This window comes from Balaenoptera physalus (assembly GCF_965194825.1).
Source record: "Balaenoptera physalus genome assembly, chromosome: 10".
NCBI lineage: Eukaryota > Metazoa > Chordata > Mammalia > Artiodactyla > Balaenopteridae > Balaenoptera > Balaenoptera physalus.
The window spans coordinates 33523782-33546472 of record NC_138889.1 but is presented as its reverse complement, the minus strand read 5'-3'; the positions used below and the strand labels follow the sequence as shown (position 1 = coordinate 33546472).

The 22691-nt window shown below is 38.2% G+C and overlaps 1 protein-coding gene across 2 annotated transcripts; it reads right to left on the bottom strand.

The window, feature by feature from the left end:
• Positions 1 to 708: 708 nt before the first annotated feature.
• Positions 709 to 16369, bottom strand: MMP7 (matrix metallopeptidase 7). 2 transcript variants are annotated; one of them, XM_082410036.1, is made up of 6 exons: positions 13973 to 16369; positions 11237 to 11463; positions 11003 to 11151; positions 9508 to 9636; positions 3481 to 3642; positions 709 to 1017 (listed from the first exon to the last, which is right to left on the bottom strand). In XM_082410036.1, exons 1-6 carry the CDS (start codon positions 14087 to 14089, stop codon positions 989 to 991), a joined length of 813 nt encoding a protein of 270 aa, XP_082266162.1. In that variant the 5' UTR covers positions 14090 to 16369; the 3' UTR covers positions 709 to 988. The 2 variants fall into 2 exon arrangements, with proteins under 2 accessions (XP_082266162.1, XP_082266161.1); XM_082410035.1 differs by having other exon boundaries at positions 709 to 3642.
• Positions 16370 to 22691: the final 6322 nt, after the last annotated feature.

Below are 22691 nucleotides of genomic sequence, written 5' to 3'. Positions count from 1 at the left end.
GGAAGATCCCACATGCCGCGGAGCAACTAGGCCCGTGAGCCACAATTACTGAGTCTGCGCGTCTGGAGCCTGTGCTCCGCAACAAGAGAGGCCGCGATACTGAGAGGCCCGCGCACCGCGATGAAGAGTGGCCCCCACTTGCCGCAACTAGAGAAAGCCCTCGCACAGAAACGAAGACCCAACACAGCCATAAATAAATAAATAAATAAATAAATAAATAAATAAAAATTAAAAAAAAAAAGAGAAGAGGGTAAGATTGATATTTGGGTTGTGATGGGGCAGAGGAAAGGGAGCACAGAGCAGCTGTGGTAGGAGAGATGCCATGAAGTCAGTTCAGGGGCAGGAACTTGGTGCCAGAAGGGACTATGAGAATGTAAATCCCTGGGAATTCACACACATTTTGTGGGAAGATTTGGACTTCCCAGAATACTCAGAGTGAGGGATTGGACCAAAGGATTAGGGGAACTTAACATACTTTTGGGTTATACTATCTTGGTTTATACTATACTGTACTATACTATACTATACTATACTATACTATACTATACTACACTATACTATACCTTACCCAACTGGTGATAGGGTGAGGTGCAGCTGAAGACCCAAAATAATGTGGTGGGGTTATTTAATTCTTTTTTCTGGTCTTAGTCGGATTTCATTGTATAGCATATCTTCTCTTGCCACAGAAACAGTACTTCCAAATAGAAATCATTTTACCATGGAATAAAAATTTTATTTATCTATGTATTTAACATTTATTGACATCCGCCAAGTGCATGTTGCTTGAGAAGAGTCATAGATGAGTAAGACATAGTAATGTCATAAAAGGATTTATCCCCGGAGGGGGAGAGAGATGTACAAAAACCAACCACAATACAAGGATGGAGGCAGCAAGGGGTAAATGGAGTGCAGCAACAGTGTTCTTTAATTCTGGTTGGGAACAACTATATAGAATCCAATGAATGAATGTGTGTTCTCCCTGAAGTTTCTAATTTTTTCTTGAATCATTTCTCTTTCCTGTGAAGAGACAAAATAAGAACAATCTGACAATGTATAAAACATATTAAAAAATCCTAAGACTATAAAAACACAAGAAATGTCACAGTATGTACAGTCCATCGTTCACCCAGCCCAGTTTCTGTGCCTGGGACAACGGTTCTGAAGAACAACCTCCAAAGGCTAAAAAGGCAACCCTGTATGGAGTGTAGTCCCTGGGTGGTCAGATATCTTTGCACCCTGTCTTTTCACTCTGTCATTTTACCAGCCATTTTGTCTTGGGTAAGTTATTACTTAGCCTCTCTTCATGTTAGATTACCAGCCTGTAAAATGAGGACAGTAACAATTCATTGGATTGTTGAATTAAATAAGCTATTGCACGTGAAATGCCTGGTACACTATAAAAACTTGATGCATTTTAGCTATTATTTTTATTATTCTGAAAGGAACATTGGGAATTTTATATCCATGAGTTTAATCACATTCTTTTGAATTTATATTTTCTGCTCACATCACTTCTTGTATTAATGAACTACCTACATTAAAAACCTATGTAATTAAATCTTACTTTCATTTGTCCAGAAGCTACCTCTTTCCAACTTTGACTAGAGGCACTTCACTGTCTAATACTTAAGGATTTAATGCACTAATCCATCTTCTTTATGTTAAATCTAATCAGTCTGCCAAAGAACATTTTTCAGACCCTTTCTAATTTTCTTAAGGTTCAAAGATAGTTATACATGCCATAGAGTATTCTGTGAGTTCCGTAGTTTTATATAAGGGGAGGTACTATTTTCTGTTTTATTGGTGTTGACTTTACCAACAATTGCAGTGTTTCGTGAACTCTTTTGGACAGCAGCAGCTCCTTAAGTCAGAACTTTGTGGTACAGTTAATGGTATTTTCCAAAATGTGTTCTCTTAAATGCTATTCTGAGAGGGCTCAATGGGTGTGCCACAAAAAGGATTATAATTTGGGAAGAGCTGAGTTAAATGACAGTTTGTTAGATCCTTTTTAACATCCTGTATACCTTAAATACAGTAAGTAGTGGTTTTTGAACTTGTTTCTCCAAAGCATCTTTTTTTGGGGAATTGTCTGGTAGGACCAGTGTTCTGGGAACACAATTTGGGAGATGCTGATCGATAGTAAGTTATAGGTTCAACTGATAGCTTAAATCCATTATCCTACAGGAGTAATTTCCCCCTGAGGACATTACATTATTTATTATGTGGAAGCACTTTCATTGCTCTTCTGAACATTCAGAGACTCTTACGTTATCTTTTTGCCGTATGTTCTTATCATCCTGGTATTTTGCCGGAAAAGTTTAATTATATCTGTGTACTTAAAGATATCATTCCTTATGTATTTTCTTTTCCAAATTGCTTTTAGAAGCATACTAAGTAGTGATAGGCTGAAATATGAAGTAGAATGTGAAATCATGCAGCCCTGGCTTGGAATCTTTTTTCAATAACTCAGCAACCTCTTGTCCTTGGATGATTTATTTAGCTTCTTTGATTCTTACTATTCTCATCTTTATCTAGAGACATGGCTTTTTATCCTTGTCCTTTGATTCCTTTCTCACATTACTCTTTCTGAGTTGATCAAGCAAATACAAATCAGTTTATTCTTTTAAATTGAATTTGGAACTTGATTAAAACAAAAAAGTGTAGATTGGGACATGGTATATTCATACCCGTCATGACCAGCGATTATAAGAAGTCACTGTCTATGGTTAACCCCTTTCCCTATGCATAAATACAGGCAGGAAAAATTGGGTAACTTTTTTTTTTTTAATTTATTTATTTATGGCTGTGTTGGGTCTTCATTTCTGTGTGAGGGCTTTCTCTAGTTGTGGCAAGTGGGGACCACTCTTCATCGTGGTGCGTGGGCCTCTCACTATCGCGGCCTCTCATGTTGTGGAGCACAGGCTCCAGACGCGCAGGCTCAGCAATTGTGGCTCACGGGCCCAGCTCCTCCGCGGCACATGGGATCTTCCCAGACCAGGGCTCGAACCCATGTCCCCTGCATTGGCAGGCAGATTCTCAACCACTGCGCCATCAGGGAAGCCCTGGGTAACTTTTAAGCACCTAGGGCCAAACCCTTGGGAGTGGGAAGCTACAGGGGAAGGTGTTATGTTCCTCTGTCCGTCCCTATGGGGGAGGCTCCCCTAAAGTATTTGAACCAAGCAAGAAAGAAGAGTGAGTGGCAGCACAAAAAAAACGCTTGACAGTGTCATTTTCATGATTTCACCAAATGATACTGTATTACTGAAAATTTAAAATCAATATCCTCATAGTATAAAATAGCATGATTAAATTTCAAGTATCTGATGTCTCAAATTTCTCCCCTCAGTAGGCTTTTGGATATAAAAGTTCCAGTGTGTTTTTCCAAGTAAATACCTCTTTCCCAGCTTTTCTCATTCAAGCCTACCCAAAGGAGGCAATGTCTTAAGGAGATATTGGAAATATGGAAATCATAAATATTACCATATAATTTCTGAATTCCATTGATATCATCCTGTGCAAGTTTGAAATTCTTGGAATCGCCTTCTTCATAAGTTGGATACATCACAGCATTAGGATCAGATGAATGATCCAGACCCAAGGAATGGCCAAGTTCATGAGTCGCAACATACAGAAAATTAATTCCTGCAACCAAAGAGACATACAGTAACTGTAAAAAATAACTATAAAATCAAAATAGATAATAAAAATAAAATAACTATAAAATACCTAACTATTTAAATTCTCCATAGTTTGCTTATTTGTTTCCAGGCCTACACAAAAGCGGAAGGTTTAGAAGAGGAATCAGAATAATAGTCCTTTCCTCAATACATAAGGCAAATGCTAACAGCCATGAAAGGCAAAATCGACAGTAACACAGTCATAGTAGGGGACTTTAACACCTCACTTTCACCAATGGACAGATCATCCAAAATGAAAATAAATAAGGAAACACAAGCTTTAAATGATACATTAAACGAGATGGACTTAATAAATATTTATAGGACATTCCATCCAAAAAGAGCAGATTACACTTTCTTCTCAAGTGCTCCTGGAACATTCTCTAGGATAGATCATATCTTGGGTCACAAATCAAGCCTTGGTAAATTTAAGAAAATTGAAATCATGTCAAGTATCTTTTCCAGCCACAACATTATGAGACTAGATATCAATTACAGGAAAAAAATCTGTAAAAAATACAAACACATGGAGGCTAAACAATACACTACTAAATAACCAAGAGATCACTGAAGAAATCAAAGAGGAAATCAAAAAATACCTAGAAACATATGACAATGAAAACACAATGACCCAAAACCTATGGGATGCAGCAAAAGCAGTTCTAAGAGGGAAGTTTATAGCAATACAATCCTACCTCAAGAAACAAGAAACATCTCAAACCAACAACCTAACCTTATACCTAAAGCAATTAGAGAAAGAAGAACAAAAAAACCCCAAAGTTAGCAGAAGGAAAGAAATTATAAAGATCAGATAAGAAATAAATGAAAAAGAAATGAAGGAAACAATTGCAAAGATCAATAAAACTAAAAGCTGGTTCTTGAGAGATAAACAAAATTGATAAACCATTAGCCAGACTCATCAAGAAAAAAGGGGAGAAAACTCAAATCAACGGAATTAGCAATGAAAAAGGAGAAGTAACAACTGACACTGCAGAAATACAAACAATCATGAGAGATTACTACAAGCAACTCTATCCCAATACAGTGGACAACCTGGAAGAAATGGACAAATTCTTAGAAAAGCACAACCTTCTGAGACTGAACCAGGAAGAAATAGAAAATATAAACAGACCAGTCACAAGCAATGAAATTGAAATTGTGATTAAAAATCTTCCAACAAACAAAAGCCCAGGACCAGATGGCTTCACAGGCAAATTCTATCAAACATGTAGAGAAGAGCTAACACCTATCCTTCTCAAACTCTTACAAAATATAGCAGAGGGAGGAACATTCCCAAACTCATTCTACGAGGCCACCATCACCCTGATACCAAAACCAGACAAAGATATCACAAAGAAAGAAAACTACAGGCCAATATCACTGATGAACAGAGATGCAGAAATCCTCAACAAAATACTAGCAAACAGAATCTAACAGCACATTAAAAGGATCATACACCATGATCAAGTGAGGTTTATCCCAGGAATGCAAGGATTCTTCAATATACACAAATCAATCAATGTGATACACCATATTAACAAACTAAAGTATAAAAACCATATGATCATCTCAATAGATACAGAAAAAGCTTTTGACAAAATTCAACACCCATTTATGATAAAAACCCTCCAGAAAGTAGTCATAGAGGGAACTTACGTCAACATAATAAAGGGCATATATGACAAACCCACAGCCAACATCGTTTTCAATAGTGAAAAACTGAAACCATTTCCACTAAGATCAGGAACAAGACAAGGTTGCCCACTCTCACCACTCTTATTCAACATAGTTTTGGAAGTTTTAGCCACAGCAATCTGAGAAGAAAAAGAAATAAAAAGAATCCAAATTGGAAAAGAAGAGGTAAAACTGTCACTGTTTGCAGATGACATGATACTATACATAGAGAATCCTAAAGATGCTACCAGAAAACTACTAGCGCTAATCAATGAATTTGGTAAAGTAGCAGGATACAAAATTAATGCACAGAAATCTCTTGCATTCCTATACACTAATGATGAAAAATGTGAAAGAGAAATTGAGGAAACACTCCCATTTACTGCTGCAACAAAAAGAATAAAATATCTAGGCGTAAACCTACCTAAGGAGACAAAAGACTGTATGCAGAAAACTATAAGACACTGATGAAAGAAATTAAAGAGGATACAAACAGATGGAGGGATATACCATGTTCTTGGATTGGAAGAATCAACATTGTGAAAATGACTATACTACCCAAAGCAATCTACAGAGTCAATGCAATCCCTATCAAATTACCAATGGCATTTTTTACAGAACTAGAACAAAAAATTTCACAATTTGTATGGAAACACAAAAGACCCTGAATAGCCAAAGCAGTATTGAGAAAGAAAAACGGAGCTGGAGAAATCAGGCTCCCTGACCTCAGACTACACTACAAAGCTACAGTAATCAAGAAAATATGGTACTGGCACAAAAACAGAAATATAGATCAATGGAACAGGATAGAAAGCCCAGAGATAAACCCACACACATATGGTCACCTTATCTTTGATAAAGGAGGCAAGAATATACAGTGGAGAAAAGACAGCCTCTTCAATAAGTGGTGCTGGGAAAACTGGACAGCTACATGTAAAAGAATGAAATTAGAACACTCCATAACACCATACACAAAAATAAACTCCAAATGGATTAAAGACCTAAATGTAAGGCCAGACACTGTATAACTCTTAGAGGAAAACATAGGCAGAACACTCTATGACATACATCACAGCAAGATCGTTTTTGACCCACCTCCTAGAGGAATGGAAGTAAAAACAAAAAGAAACAAATGGGACCAAATGAAACTTAAAAGCTTTTGCACAGCAAAGGAAACCATAAACAAGACGAAAAGACAACCCTAAGAATGGGAGAAAATATTTGCAAATGAAGCAACTGACAAAAGATTAATCTCCAAAATATACAAGCAGCTCATGCAGCTCAATATCAAAAAAGCAAACAGCCCAGTCCAAAAATGGGCAGAAGACCTAAACAGACATTTCTCCAAAGAAGATATACAGATTGCCAACAAACACATGAAAGGATGTTCAACATCACTAACCATTAGAGAAATGCAAATCAAAACTACAATGCAGTATCACCTCACACCAGTCAGAATGGCCATCATCAAAAAATCTACAAACAAATGCTGGAGAGGGTGTGGAGAAAAGGGAACCCTCTTGTACTGTTTTTGGGAATGTAAATTGATACAGCCACTATAGAGAACACTATGGAGGTTCCTTAAACAACTAAAAATAGAACTACCATACGACCCAGCAATCCCACTGCTGGGCATATACCCAGAGAGAGCCATAATTCAAAAAGAGTCATGTACCCAATGTTCATTGCAGCACTATTTACAATAGCCAGGACATGGAAGCAACATAAGTGTCCATCGACAGATGAATGGGTAAAAAGTTGTGGCACTTATATACAATGGGATACTACTCAACCATAGAAAGAAACGAAATTGAGTTATTTGTAGCGAGGTGGATGGACCTATTGTCTGTCATACAGAATGAAATAAGTCAGAGAAAAACAAATACCGTATGCTAACACATATATATGGAATCTAAAAAAAAAAAAAAAGGTTCTGAAGAACCTCGGAGTAGGACAGGAATAAAGATGCAGACATAGAGAATGGACTTGTGGACATAGGGAGGGGGAAGGATAAGCTGGGATGAAGTGAGAGGATGGTATGGACATATATACGCTACCAAATGTAAAATAGATAGCTATTGGGAAGCAGCCACATAGCACAGGGAGATCAGCTCGGTGCTTTGTGACCACCTAGAGGGGTGGGATAGGGAGCATAGGAGGGAGATGCAAGGGGGGGGGGATATGGGGATATATGTATACATATAGCTGATTCACTTTGTTATACAGCAGAAACTAGCACACCATTGTAAAGCAGTTATACTCCAATAAAGATGTTAAAAAATAAAAGCAGATGTGGTACATTTATATGATGGAATACTACTCAGCCATAAAAAAGAATGAAATAATGCCTTTTGCAGCAACATGGATGGACCTGAGATATCATACTAAGTGAAATAAGAAAAAGACAAATACCATCTGATATCACTTATATGTAGAATCTAAAATATGACACAAATGAACATATCTATGAAACAAAAACAGACTCACAGACATTGAGAGCAGACTCATGGTTGCCAAGGGGGTGGGGGTGTGGGAGGGAAGGATTGGGAGTTTGGGATTAGCAGATGCAAACCATGATATATAGGATGGATAAACAACAAGGTCCTATTGTAAAGCACAGGGAACTCTATTCAATATCCTGGGATAAACCATAATGGAAAAGTATATGAAAAAGAATATGTGTATAACTGAATGACTTTGCAGTACAGCAGAAATTAACACAACACTGTAAATCAACTATACTTCAATAAAGTTTTAAAAAAAGAATAGTAGTGCTTTAATCTCATCACCTTTTGTTTTTTTTAATATAATGTTTTTCTGCCTATTTTCTTCTTATGTAATCACTCAGATAGCAGTATTCAGTAGAGGAAAGCAAAGGCTTATAAGTATTGTATAAATACCTGGTTTTGAAACCCAGCTCTGCTACTTACTAGCTGGACAACTTTGGACAAATTAATGGGTATTTCTGAGTCTCAGTTCCTCATCTGTTAAATGGAGATAATAATTCCTACCTTGTCGATTTGTCATAATGAGTTTCCCAATATCTGGAAAATAATAATGGCTATTCAATAAATGATAGTGGCTTTGAATAGCAGGAGAGAGAAAGTTGGCTTTGAGAAAGCAGGGCCATAAGGCAGGAACTCCAGGCGATGCTGGGATTTGGTTTTGATTTGTTAAAGTGTATTATGTATGTGCTCTCTCTCCCTCAGACTCATAGAAAGGCTTTGCAAATAAGGGGGAAGGTGTGAGTGTGTGAGTTTGAGTGGCCAGAGTTCCAATTGTGGTGCATTAGATTGAAGGAAGCTGTCTTTAGCTTACCTTGAGTGGGAAGAAGGAAGAATGAAAAAGGTATGCAAGATGTGAAACGGAAGCAGTGTCATAATTTTAAATAGGTTAGATTTTCACGGCAAGGCATCACTTTAGTGGTGAATTCCCATTGCCAAACACAAGTACTCATTTCTGTTTCAGGGCCAGTTAGTAACTACTTTTTAAAAAGCATTGTCTCCAATTAGGATTATTTATCTAGAGCTTCTCTTCATTAGTTTTCTGTTTTGTCTATGATCTTCTACTTTGTAAAGTGATGAATACAATGGGCTGGGTTATGGTGTGGGTTCTTTCTGAAAAACAGTGAATAATATCAGAACTCTATATACTTTTCAAATATCATAGTCTCTGCTCCTCTTTTTCCTTCAATTAAAAAACTTATTTTGGAGATCTATACAAAAGAGCTATAATTTATTGAATTATTAATATATTCCAAGCACTGTGCTAAGCATTGCATAAGCATTATCTCATTTAATTCAAACAGCAATCCTGTGAGGTAGGAATTACTTATAGTCCCATTTCATAGATAAGGAAACTGAGGCTCAGAGAAGTTAAATAACTTGCCCAAAGACACAAAGCGAGTAATTGGTAGAGGTACAGCAAATTGAACCCAACATTGCTTGACTCTGTAGCCTGAGTATCCATCTTCTATATATGGAGCATTATGAGCATATTAAATGCAATAATGCATTTAAAGCACAGAGGTGGCAGTTAGCAAGGGCTCAATAACTATTATTAATTGCTTTCAATTATCAAATTAAAGATAGTTAAGATATAAAAAGTTCAGGATTTTAAGAAGGATATGTAGTGGAAGAGATATGGGATGCTGTACCTATACTGCTACCATCAGTCCAGCGTTCATCCTCATCAAAGTGAGCATCTCCTCCCAGGCCTGGCCCAGGTGCAAAGGCATGAGCCAGTGTGTTTCCTGGCCCATCAAATGGGTTGGGGTCCCCATGAGCTGAAAGAAAAAAGGGTAATTGCCTTTAGTGACTGAATTTATCTCCAGTCATTTCATCCTTTAGTTTACAGTACATGATAATTGAGGTTAGAAAGATTAGCCCAAGCAGTCAGCTGCATACACAGGGTGGTTTGGGTGTTTATTTGTCACAGGGACTTTTTCTTTCACAGAACCACTGCTCATCCCTGATAACCACCACATGTTGAGAGCTTACTGATATGGACTTTAAATACATTCACATCCTACTTATGGTGGCATCTAAGTGTTATATTTGATCATTTTCCTTAGCTGGATGGTGGCAGAGTAGAGAATGAGTTTGAGTACTGGATTCAGCAGGTAATTGCATACCATTTAGTATACATTTTCTTAAAAACCCAGCTTTTTCTTTGTGGGTGTAGTAGACAGTCTCTTGAAGAACTGTGCTGAAGGTGTCTTAAAATAGATTTTGATAGTGCTTTGATTTGTGATGCAGAGACATTTATTTTCAAATTGGTGTCAGGCCATATCCAGTTTATCCAGTTCTTGAAAAACATGGAGTGCCATGGTCAGTGCTTTTCTGTAAGGTTTTCTTCAGTCTTGTTGATATTGTGGTTGAAGCTCAAATTTTGGCTAAATTCACAGCACCCAGGAAGTTTAACATTAAAGCAGGCCAAAAAGAGCAGCATTTTCCTCTAAATTTGCACCATGAAACACCAGCAATTAATAACAGTTCATGTATATGGGTTATATCTCCTTAAGCCCTTTAATATGAAAGTTCTCTATTTTCTACTTTTTACTACATGAAGGGTGTTGGCAATAAGCCACAGGGACTGTTCACTTCTTGGAGACCACTTAAGGCCTTTGGAAGTTGTAACCTCTTCTTTTGGTTTAATGTTGATGTTAGTTAGATATATTTTAAACTGTCCCTTAAATATACATATATATGTATATCATGATTCATGTTACAAAAGAGAGGTTGGCAAACATTTTCTGTAAAGGACCAGATTTGTGGGCTTGAAGACCTCTGTCAGAATTGCTAAAGTCTGCCATTGTAGCCCCAAAGCACTCATAGACAATTGGTAAATGAAGGACCATGGCTGTGTTCTAATAACTATTTACAGATTTGGCTCATGGGCCATAGTTTGCCATCTTGTGCTATAAAAAGTGGCTCTAAGTTAATGGACTAGAAAAAGTGTAAGAACATTGATCTTTAATGAGATCTATCTATCTATCTATCTATCTATCTATCTATCTATCTATCTATCTATCTATCATCTATCATCTATCTATATCTCTTTAAAGATTTTAAATCCCAGAAAGAGGAGGGCATTGATATAAGCAACAAGCAAAATAGCACACAGGATCAGCCTGCAGGAATCTTCCTTACCTCCTCTTGCAAAGCCAATCATGATATCAGCAATTCCCCAACTAACTCTCTTGAAGCTCAGTGGGATCTCTTTGCTCCACATGTTGAAGGCCTTTGCCACTAATTGATTCACTATGACATGTGGTAAGTCTCGAGTATATGACACGATCCTGGTAGAAAACAAGAAAACAATGTTTGACCTTTTAGGAAATAGGCTTTATTGTTTTTGCTAAAATGAGCCAAAGCAAAACTAACCTGTAGGTGACTACTTTGGAAGTCCATTTTGGGCGATCTGGGAATAGGGAATATTCTGCAACATCTGGCACTCCACATCTGGGCTTCTGCATGATTTCTATAATATGGGAGCTTAATGTTCCAGTTATAGGCAGGCGAAAGAGTTTTTGCATCTGCTTGAGTTCGACTTCTAAACTATTGGGGTCCCTTGATTTTGAGTCAGATGGATAAAATCTCTTCAGATAGTCCTATTGGAAAGAGAGTAATTGATCTATAATTCTTGTTTATTGTCTTCTTTTAGCTCAGAAGTCTGCACATCTTTGCCTCTGACTCCTGTGGACCCAGATAGTAGTGTGAAGGCAGAATACTTACATAGTAACCAAGTAAAACAAGAGTGCATTAATGAAAAGAAAACTTAATATTGATGATGAAGCACTGCCATTTCATTTCATGAGCAAAAGAGTCCCTCCATTTTTCTTTTATCCCATTAAATGTTTTGAAGAGAAACACACTGTATACTTTATAAAACATAGACTTGTGTGTAATAGCCAATCAGGAAGACTGCCCAGTGTGCCCTCAAGGGGCACAGCTGAGACCTCCTCTTGACATCAGAGACCCTATGGGGATATCCAAAGTCACCCAGCCCTTTCTAAAATTCTCTGGAGATCAGGTCCCAGCTGAGGTTAAAGGTCTTAACATTTTAGTCCTGGGAAAGGTTATTATGACATTATTTTGTTTAATGTATATATTCTCCAGGTGAAGAAATCAAAACTCTTAGTAACTAAATGATTTGCCCTGGGGTCACATGTTAAGTTAGTAGCAGAACTGGCTCTGAGTTTCTTGACTACCAGGCCAGTGCTCTTTCCATGGCTAAATCCTTAGTAAAACCCTCTTTGTGAGGCTGCAGGATAAAGCAGGTCTCGCAGGTGTATTCCATGGGCAATTGGGTCCCTGGGAATTTCTTAAAGGACACCAGTGAATGGGTATGAGAATGGCAGTCCAGCAGCCTAAATAGGAAAAAATAGAAAGCGAATGAAATAACAACAGCAGCAAAGAACTTATATTAAGCACTTACTAGTGCCAGGGACTATACCAGGAGCTTTACATTACTTATCTCATTTAAACCTCATAACCACCCTGTGAAGTAAGGTATGGCATTATTTTCCTATTTCACATTTGAAGAATCATGGCTCAGAAGAGTGAAATAAGTTGCACGAGGTCACCCCATGAGTAACCAAAGGAGCTGGTATTTGAACTTGTGTTCTGATTCCAAAGCCCATTTCATCAGAAAAATGTATAGTGTTATATAATGTGTGATAATATCATTGAAATGATTTAAACATTGGCTCACTCATTTGCAATCTAATTTGGAGTAGGTGGTAATGGTTACTTGTCTGAGAATTACTTAGGAGTATGCACTTTATGTAAGTAACCTTAGAAATATTGTGCTCTGTCTTCCTGTTACCAACGACTGTATTTCATTCACTACAACAAACACTTACTGTTCACCTATGACAATTAGCAATTAATCCCTGATTTGAAAGCAAATAGCTCATTTTTTTCCCTTCCAGAGCTACAGGCTTTACAAAGACACCCTTTGAAAGACATCTCTCTGCATCCTTAAGATTAATTTTCCTGCCTTCCTTTAAACTTAGAGAACCTCCCTCTGGTTTATTGGCAACATGCACCAGGGGTAAAGGGACTCAATACTCTTGCAAGTGTACTCCTTCTGCAGAGTCCATTAGGTGGACCCATATGAAATTGCTCTTTTGGAGAAAAAAAAAAACCTGTCAAATATCACTAATTTCATATGGTTCAGTCCAATGTATTACATGGACTTTTAAAAAGTCAAAGTTAGTGTGAAATAAAACACAACTTTTCTTATGCTTAAAGCTTAAATTTATAACCAATACGTAGGAGTAGATGTCCCATTATTTTACCAGGTAATAATTACTTACAATTGTTAGGCTACTTATTAAGTAGTATATTGGAAAGAACATGATTTTTGAACCAGAACTTGTCCTTGACTCTTATCTCTACAATTAGCAAGTGTGTGAATTAACCTTACTTTGGTTTCTTCTTTTTCCCAGGATAGAGCTAAGGATTCAATGACACAATGTATATGAAGTACTTTATAATCTGTAATTGTTACATACATGTTGGTATTGTTACCACTTCCTTTATTCGCTAGAATAATCCTGTGAGGTATAAAGCACAATATTATTATCTCTATTAGATATATGAGAAAACAAAGTCAGAAGTTCATGCCTTGCCCATCATCATTGGCTTGTCAGTGGGAGGACTGCAACTTATACCCTCATTTTTTCTTTTCAAGTCTCTCCATCACAAGCAGTCCTCATCTTAAGAGGCAACACTTTGCTCTTTATGAGAAAAATCTCAAGTTACAATACATAATAGTAGCAATAAGGACTTCAGCTTATTGAATATGTCTCAGGTACTCTGTTAAGTGCTTCACAACACACCCGTTTGGTTGATATCATTATATTATCCAACTTCCAAATTAGAAAACTGAAGCTCAGAGAAGTTTAATAACATTCGTGTGTTCATCTACACAGTTGAGTGGAGGAGTTGGAACTTGAATCTACTCTGGGCAGGCTCTAAAGCTTGCTCCTAACAGCTACTTGATTGAAACATATATTACCTATATAATCAGAAAAATTATTAAAATTGAAAAACATACTTGCTAATGCTGATGGTGAGCCTGTGGAGGCCCAGGTGAGTGGGCCAGTGACATACCTGAGCCTGTTCCCACGGCGGCTCACTCATGCCTCCTGCCTTCCGGGGAAGCTGCAGGGCCAGGGTGCCAGGCAGCACACTCACAGCGTACAGCACGGCCAGCACAACCAGCTGCATAGCTGCTGTCCAGAGATGATTGCTCTCGGACTTACGGTTGGTTTGGTGTTTTCTGCCAGAGGCCGGAGAAATTTATATAGCTTCTCAGACTTGAATGTGGCAATAGGTGACGCATTTGAGTGTTTTCTTTCTTTTTAGTGTCTACAGAACTTTGAAAGTGTGTATTATCTTTTATTAATGACAATGAGGAAGTATTACGTTCTTATTGGCAAGAAGCATACAAAGTGTTTGTCTTTCAAAAGACTTTTCTCCCACCTGTCTTCTGTATAAATTTGACCCATGAAAATTTAAATTTAACACATTTTATTTGCCAGAATCAAATTGCTACTTAGACATGTCTTCTCAGTTTAAAAATTTGGGGAGCATTATTCAGGACATATTTTATCTTAACATAATTTTTAAAAAATTTGAAATGCATGGAAAAGTACATAAAAGATACAAATACTCAAATCACTATTAAGCAAGCATTTGTAACAGTCTCCAAAGTCATAGAGGGGAATGATGGGAGGAGTGGCAAGTGGAAATGCTCTGCTGTGATTGGGTCGGTGGCCACCGTAAAGCCTGTGCTCCACTCCCTCACCTTCCAGATACCTTAGTGGAGCCCTGAGAATTCCCTCTTCAAGTCTCCGTTTAATCAGATTATTTCTTTTCTTAGTGGTCAACATCACTTGAATTCCTCTTGAATTACATGAAAAAATATTAAACAATAAAACCCTTCAGGCATGGGCTTGCCTGTTCATCTACCATACTTACCATGCTTCACCTTCTGTAGTTGCAGGTTTCTCCAAAGCTGGCCTTCAACTTGGAAATCACTCTCTCCAATCTTTCTCTTACAATCGCCCTGACTCTGGCTGCTGACCAGCCACCACTTGGGCTAGTTTGGTCCTCACAACACATAATGGTTATTCTACATATAACAATTAAAGACCCATGACCTAGGGATTCTAGTCCATTTACTTCAATTTTCCTGAAGATGAAGCTGAAACCAAGACAACAGGTTCACTTATTTCTCCAAGGCTCACACAGCCAGTTAATAGTAGGCCTGATTCCCAGTCCAGTGCTTTTTGTGTCATATCACACTACCTATTCATTTTGTCATTATATAGAATACACATTTCTTAAGAGAGCACGTGGCTTTTTTACTATAATAAGTCATGGGAAACTCCCCAAATATGCTTTAGCTGAAAAATATGATAGAGGTCTTTGGCCTTCTTAGGTAGGTTTATTCCAGGTATTTTATTCTTTTTGTTGCAATGGTAAATGAGAGTGTTTCCTTAATTTCTCTTTCAGATTTTTCATCATTAATGTATAGGAATGAAAGAGATTTCTGTGCATTAACTTTGTATCCTGCTACTTTACCAAATTCATTGATTAGCTCTAGTAGTTTTCTGGTAGCATCTTTAGGATTCTCTATGTATAGTATGATGTCATCTGCAAAGAGTGACAGTTTCACTTCTTTTCCGATTTGGATTCCTTTTATTTCTTTTTCTTCTCTGATTGCTGTGGCTAACACTTCCAAAACTATGTTGAATAAGAGTGGTGAGAGTGGGCAACCTTGTCTTGTTCCTGATCTTAGTGGAGATGGTTTCAGTTTTTCACCATTGAGAATGATGTTGGCTGTGGGTTTGTCATATATGCCCTTTATTATGTTGACATAAGTTCCCTCTATGCCTACTTTCTGGAGAGTTTTTGTCATAAATGGGTGTTGAATTTTGTCGAAAGCTTTTTCTGCGTCTATTGAGATGATCATATGGTTTTTCTCCTTCAATTTGTTAATATGGTTTACCACATTGATTGATTTGCGTATACTGAAGAATCCTTGCATTCCTGGGATAAAATCCACTCGATCATGGTGTATGATCCTTTTAATGTGCTGTTGGATTCTGTTTGTTAGTATTTTGTTGAGGATTTTCACATCTATGTTCATCAGTGATATTGGCTTGTAGTCTTCTTTTTTTGTGACATCTTTGTCTGGTTTTGGTATCAGGGTGATGGTGGCTTTGTAGAATGAGTTTGGTAGTGTTCCTCCCTCTGCTATATTTTGGAAGAGTTTGAGAAGGATAGGTGTTAGCTCTTCTCTAAATGTTTGATAGAATTCGCCTGTGAAGCCATCTGGTCCTGGGTTTTGTTTGTTGGAAGGTTTTTAATCACAGTTTCAATTTCAGTGCTTGTGATTGGTCTGTTCATATTTTCTACTTCTTCCTGGTTCAGTCTCGGCAGGTTGTGCATTTCTAAGAATTTGTCCATTTCTTCCAGGTTGTCCATTGTATTGGCATACAGTTGCTTGTAGTAATCTCTCAAATCCTCGTTTTCATTTATTTCTGATCTGATGTTTATGATTTCTTTCCGTCTGCTAACTTTGGGGTATTTTTTGTTCTTTTTTCTCTAATAGCTTTAGGTGTAAGTTTAGGTTGTTTATTTCAGATTTTTCTTATTTCTTGACTTATGATTTTCTTCCTATAAACTTCCCTCTTAGAACTGCTTTTGCTGCATCCCATAGGTTTTGGGTCATGGTGTCTCCGTTGTCATTTGTTTCTAGGTATTTTTTGATTTCCTCTTTGATTTCTTCAGTGATCTCTTGGTTATTTAGTAGTGTATTGTTTAGCCTCCATGTTTTTTGTGTTTTTTACAGTTTTTTTTTCCTGTCATTGATATCTAGTCTCATAGCGTTGTGGTCGGAAAAGATACTTGATACGATTTCAATTTTCTTAAATTTACCAAGGCTTGATTTGTGACCCAATATCTGATCTATCCTGGAGAATGTTCCATGAGAACTTGAGAAGAAAGTGTATTCTGTTGTTTTTGGATGGAATGTCCTATAAATATCAATTAAGTCCATCTTGTTTAATGTGTCATTTAAAGCTTGTGTTTCCATATTTATTTTCAATTTTGTTGATCTGTCCTTTGGTGAAAGTAGGGTGTTAAAGTCCCCTACTATGATTGTGTTACTGTTGATTTCTCCTTTTATAGCTGTTAGCAATTGCCTTATGTATTGAGGTGCTCCTATGTTGGGTGCATAAATATTTACAATTGTTATATATTCTTCTTGGATTAATCCCTTGAGCATTATGTAGTGTTCTTCTTTGTCTCTTGTAATAGTCTTTATTTTAAAGTTTATTTTGTCTGATATGAGGATTGCTACTCCAGCTTTCTTTTGATCTCCATTGGCGTGGAATATCTTTTTCCATCCCCTCACTTTCAGTCTGTATGTGTCCCTAGGTCTGAAGTGGGTCTCTTGTAGACAACATATATACGGATTTGTTTTTGTATCCATTCAGCAAGCCTCTGTCTTTTGGTTGGAGCTTTTAATCCATTTACATTTAAGGTAATTATTGATATGTGTGTTCCTATTACCATTTTTGTAACTGTTTTGGGTTTGTTATTGTAGGTCTTTTCCTTCTCTTGTATTTCCTGCCTAGAGAAGTTCCTTTTGCACTTGTTGTAAAGCTGGTTTTGTGGTGCTGAATTCTCTTAGCTTTTACTTGTTTGTAAAGGTTTTAATTTCTCTGTCGAATCTGAATGAGATCCTTGCTGGGTAGAGTAATCTTGGTTGTAGGTTTTTCCCTTTCATCACTTTAAAGATGTCCTGCCACTCCCTTCTGGCTTGCAGAGTTTCTGCTGAAAGATCAGCTGTTAACCTTATGGGGATTCTCTTATATGTTATTTGCTGCTTTTCCCTTGCTGCTTTTAATATTTTTTCTTTGTATTTAGTTTTTGATAGTTTGATTAATATGTGTCTTGGCATGTTTCTCCTTGGATTTATCCTGTATGGGACTCTCTGTGCTTCCTGAACTTGATTGACTATTTCCTTTCTCATATTAAGGAAGTTTTCAACTATAATCTCTTCAAATATTTTCTCAAACTCTTTCTTTTTCTCTTCCTCTGGGGACTCCTATAATTCGAATGTTGGTGCATTTAATGTTGTCCCAGAGGTCTCTGAGACTGTCCTCAATTCTTTTCATTCTTTTTTCTTTATTCTGGTCTGTGGTAGTTATTAGTATTTTATCTTCCAAGTCACTTGTCTGTTCTTCTGCCTCAGTTATTCTGCTATTGATTCCTTCTAGAGAATTTTAAATTTAATTTATTGTGTTGTTCATCATAGTTTGTTTGCTCTTTAGTTCTTCTAGGTCCTTGTTAAACGTTTTTTGTATTTTCTCCATTCTATTTCCAAGGTTTTGGATCATCTTTACTATCATTACTCTGAATTCTTTTTCAGGTAGATTGCCTAGTTCCTCTTCATTTGTTTGGTCTGGTGGGTTTTTACCTTGTTCCTTCATCTGCTGTATATTTCTCTGTCTTCTCATTTTGCTTAACTTACTGTGTTTGGGGTCTCCTTGTCACAGGCTGCAGTTCATAGTTCCTGTCGTTTTTGGTGTCTGCCCCCAGTGGCTAAGGTTGGTTCAGTGGGTTGTGTAGGCTTCCTGGTGGAGGGGCCTAGTGCCTGTATTCTGGTGGATGAGGCTGGATCTTGTCTTTCTGGTGGGTAGGACTGAGTCTGGTGGTGTGTTTTGGGGTGTCTGTGGACTTATTATGATTTTAGGCAGCCTCTCTGCTAATGGGTGGGGTTGTATTCCTGTCTTGCTAGTTGTTTGGCATGGAGTGTCCAGCACTGGAGCTTACTGGTTGGAGTGGAGCTGGGTCTTAACGTTGAGACGTATATCTCTGGGAGAGGTCTTGCTGACTTATATTATGTGGGGCCAGGAGGTCTCTGGTGATCCAATGTCCTGAACTCTGCTCTTCCATCTCTGAGGCTCAGGCCTGACACCCAGCTGGAGCACCAAGACCCTGTCAGTCACACAGTTCAGAAGACAAGGGAGAATAAAAATAAATAAAGAAAATAAAGTTATTAAGATAAAATATTTAAAAATATTATTAAAATAAAGAATAAAAAAGTAATAAAAAAATAAAAAGAAGAGAGCCACCAAACCAGTAAACAAATCTACCAATAATAATAAGTTCTAAATACTAAACTAAGATAAACATAAAACCGGAAACAAATCAGTTGCAGTCAGCAAACCCCAAGTCTACAGTTTCTCCCAAAGTCCACTGCCTCAATTTCAGGATGATTCATTGTCTATTCAGGGATTCCACAGATGCAGCGTACATCAAGTTGATTGTGGAAATTTAATCTGCTGCTCCTGAGGCTACACGGAGAAATTTCCCTTTCTCTTCTTTGTTCGCACAGCTCCTGGGGTTCAGCTTTGGATTTGGCCCCGCCTCTGCATGTAGGTCACCTGAGGGCATCTGTTCCCTGCCCAGACAGGGTAGGGTTAAAGTAGCAGCTGATTCGGGGGCTCTGGCTCACTCAGGCCAGGTGGAGGGAGGGGTACCGAATGTGGGGTGAGCCTGTGGTGGCAGAGGCCTGCATGAAGTTGCAACAGCCTGAGGCAGGCTGTGTGTTCTCCCGGGGAAGTTGTGCCTGGATCACTGGACCTTGGCAGTGGCGGGCTGCACAGGCTCCTGGAATGGAAGGTGTGGATAGTGACCTGTGCTTGCACACAGGCTTCTTGGTGGCTACAGCAGCAGCGTTAGCATTTTATGCCTGTCTCTGGTGTCCACGCTGATAGCCATGGCTCATGCCTGCCTCTGAAACTCATTTAGGCAGTGCTCTGAATCTCCTCTCTTCGCGCACCCTGAAACAATGGTCTCTTGCCTCTTAGGCAGGTCCAGAGTTTTTCCCGGACTCTCTCCCGGCTAGCTGTGGTGCACTAGCCCCCTTCAGGCTGTGTTCATGCAGCCAACCCCAGTCCTCTCCCTGGGATCTGACCTCCAAAGCCCGAACCTCAGCTCCCAGCCCCCACCCACCCTGGCGGGTGAGCAGACAAGCCTCTCGGGCTGGTGGGTGCTGGTCAGCACCAACCCTCTGTGCAGAAATCCCTCTGCTTTGTCCTCTGCACCCCTATTGCTGCGTTCTCTTCCATGGCTCCAAAGCTTCCCCCCCGCCCACCCACCATCTCCACCAGTGAAGGGCCTTCCTAGTGTGTGGAAACTTTTCCTCCTTCACATCTGCATCCCAGAAGTGCAGGTCCCATCCCTATTCTTTTGTCTCTGTTTTTGCTTTTTTCTTTTGCCCTACCCAGGTACATGGGGAGTTTCTTGCCTTTTGGGAAGTCTGAGGTCTTCTGCCAGCATTCAGTAGGTGTTCTGTAGGAGTTGTTTCACATGTAGATGTATTTTTGATGTATTTGTGGGGAGGAAGGTGATCTCCACGTCTTAAGCCTCCACCTTCTTGAAGGTCCTTCCGATTTTAAATTCCCACCAGCAATGTATGAGGTTTTCAATTTCTATATGTTCTTATCAACATTTTTTATGTGTGTTACATTTTTCAAAATTATAACCATCCTAGTAGGTGTGAAGTTGTATCTCATTATGGTTTTGATTTGTATTTCTAATGAGTAGTGACTCATGTTGAGCATCTTTTCATGTGCTTGTTATCCATTTGTAAATCTTTGGATAAATGTCTATTCAAGTCTTCTACCCATTTTAAGAAATTGGGTTGTTTGTCTTTTTTCTGTTGAGTTGTAAGAATTCCTTATATATTCTGGATGCTAAGCCCTTATCAGATATATGATTTGCAAGTATTTTCTCCCTTTCTGTAGGTCGTCTTTTCACTCTTTTGATAATGTCCTTTGATGTATAGAGTTTCTACTTTTGATGAAGTCCAATTTATCTATTTTTTCTTTGGTTGTTCATGCTTTCGGTGTTGTATCTAAGAATCTACCACGAAGTCCAAAATCATGATTATTTATGTCTATGTTTTCTTCTAAGAGTTTTATGGTTTTAGCTCTTATATTTAGGTCACTGATCTGTATGCTTTATTTTTGATAGTTTTCCTTTTTATACCTTTAATTTTCCCCTGCTGTACTGTGATTTTCTGCTTTGGTGTTCTGATCACACTGACTGAACTTGTTATCATGTTAAAGGGGTCAGTTTCCTTTTGTGTCATAGTGTCAAAGTACTTAACCTCTCTGTGCTTCAGATTCCTTATCTAAAAATGGGGATAGTACCTTTTTCTTTGGATTGTGTTGGAAATTAAATGAGAGGATTAAGTGTATAAAAGACTTAGCAGTATTTATGGAGCATGGTATGGTAAGAGTTCTATAAATGCTAGCTAGCTAGTATTGTTGTCATTGTCGTTATATGTTAGGGATTTTATATATCATAATGCACTTTTTCTTTCACCTCTATAAACATAGCATGGTGATCAGATTAAGTATAAAAGAAAAACAAGAGGTTTAAATAGTTTTGTTCTAGTAGTTTTACTGATGCTGATAATGCCAATGTCTTCTGAGACACAAGGAAGTAACTACTTTAAATATTACAATGTGGTGTATTACAGAAACCAAAGAAATCTTATCATAGATGTTATTTACTTTTTAAACAAGAAAAGCATTTGTGGTATTTATCAATAAAATTTTTGGATGGAGACTATGAGCAACAAAACAGAAAGGCACAAAGAAGAAAAAGGCACAAAGATTGAAATAGAGTAAGTCAAATATTAGGACTAGTGACACAAATTTAATTTTTAAATGCATGGAAACAGTTCACATTCAGGAGAAGATGGGTTTATACAGAGGAAAGGAAGGCAGTGAAATACCTTAATGGACGCAGCTGATGATACATACAGCCCTCCCATTCCATCTGGGTGAGAGGCGACCGAACAAAGTGACATTTAAGCCTGTTCTGAGTGGAGTGTGAGCTGCTGCAGCAATGTTGCCTCTCATTGCAGCGCCCCTCTCACCCTGCAGCCCCATGCATCAGCTAATGGAAAGTTCTAGAATTGAGAAACAGGAGGAAGAAGGAGCACACAGAGGGAAGGGAAGTGAGAAGAAAGTGAAAGACAGGATGAGCTGAGTGACCGCATCCTCTGCTTAGGTTCCATTTTTCTTGAACTTCCTTCCTCTACCACCAAAGGGAGAAAGTGAAAACAAAACCATTTACTCTTCCTTTCTGTCTATCCCTTTCTTTCCTCTCAAACCATAACCTGCAACGATCCAGACTGTGTGTAACCAAGCCCACCTCCCTTGCTTGCAAGAGGAAGGGCAGGAAAACTTCTGAATGGAGCTAGACATTTTTTCCATCAGTGCCAATTTTTACAAGTTATACCTCAGGAAGGAAGGGAAGCGATTGTCCTTGTCTCAGCCCAACCCTGAAGTAGGATATAACTTTGTGTGCTCGACCTCCTCCAGATGGACTTGCAAGCAGCAGTTCTGTGTAACAGATTTGACTGAAGAGTAAGGGGTAAGGGAAGGAGAAAGTAATTCTCCTTACCCAGCACAGTACCATAGATAATTTAAAATTTAGTGATAAGCTTCCCTGTTCTAAAAAAAAAAACCAAAATCCTGTCACCATCTAGATCTGCTTCCTGCCCTGCTGCTGGGCTTTTTCTATTTCTACTGGCTTCCAACCCTAAACTTTTGTTTTATTATTGTTTTTAATTAGGGACCCATTAGTAATCCTTATAATGCAAGCACTCCCTTTCCATTACCAAACAGCTCTTCAAGGTATTTTTCTCAACAAAGGCAGTTATTTTTCTAGGGGGACTCTATGCCTACTGGTAGAACAAAAACTTAGCTCCTCAGCTACATCAGATTACATGACC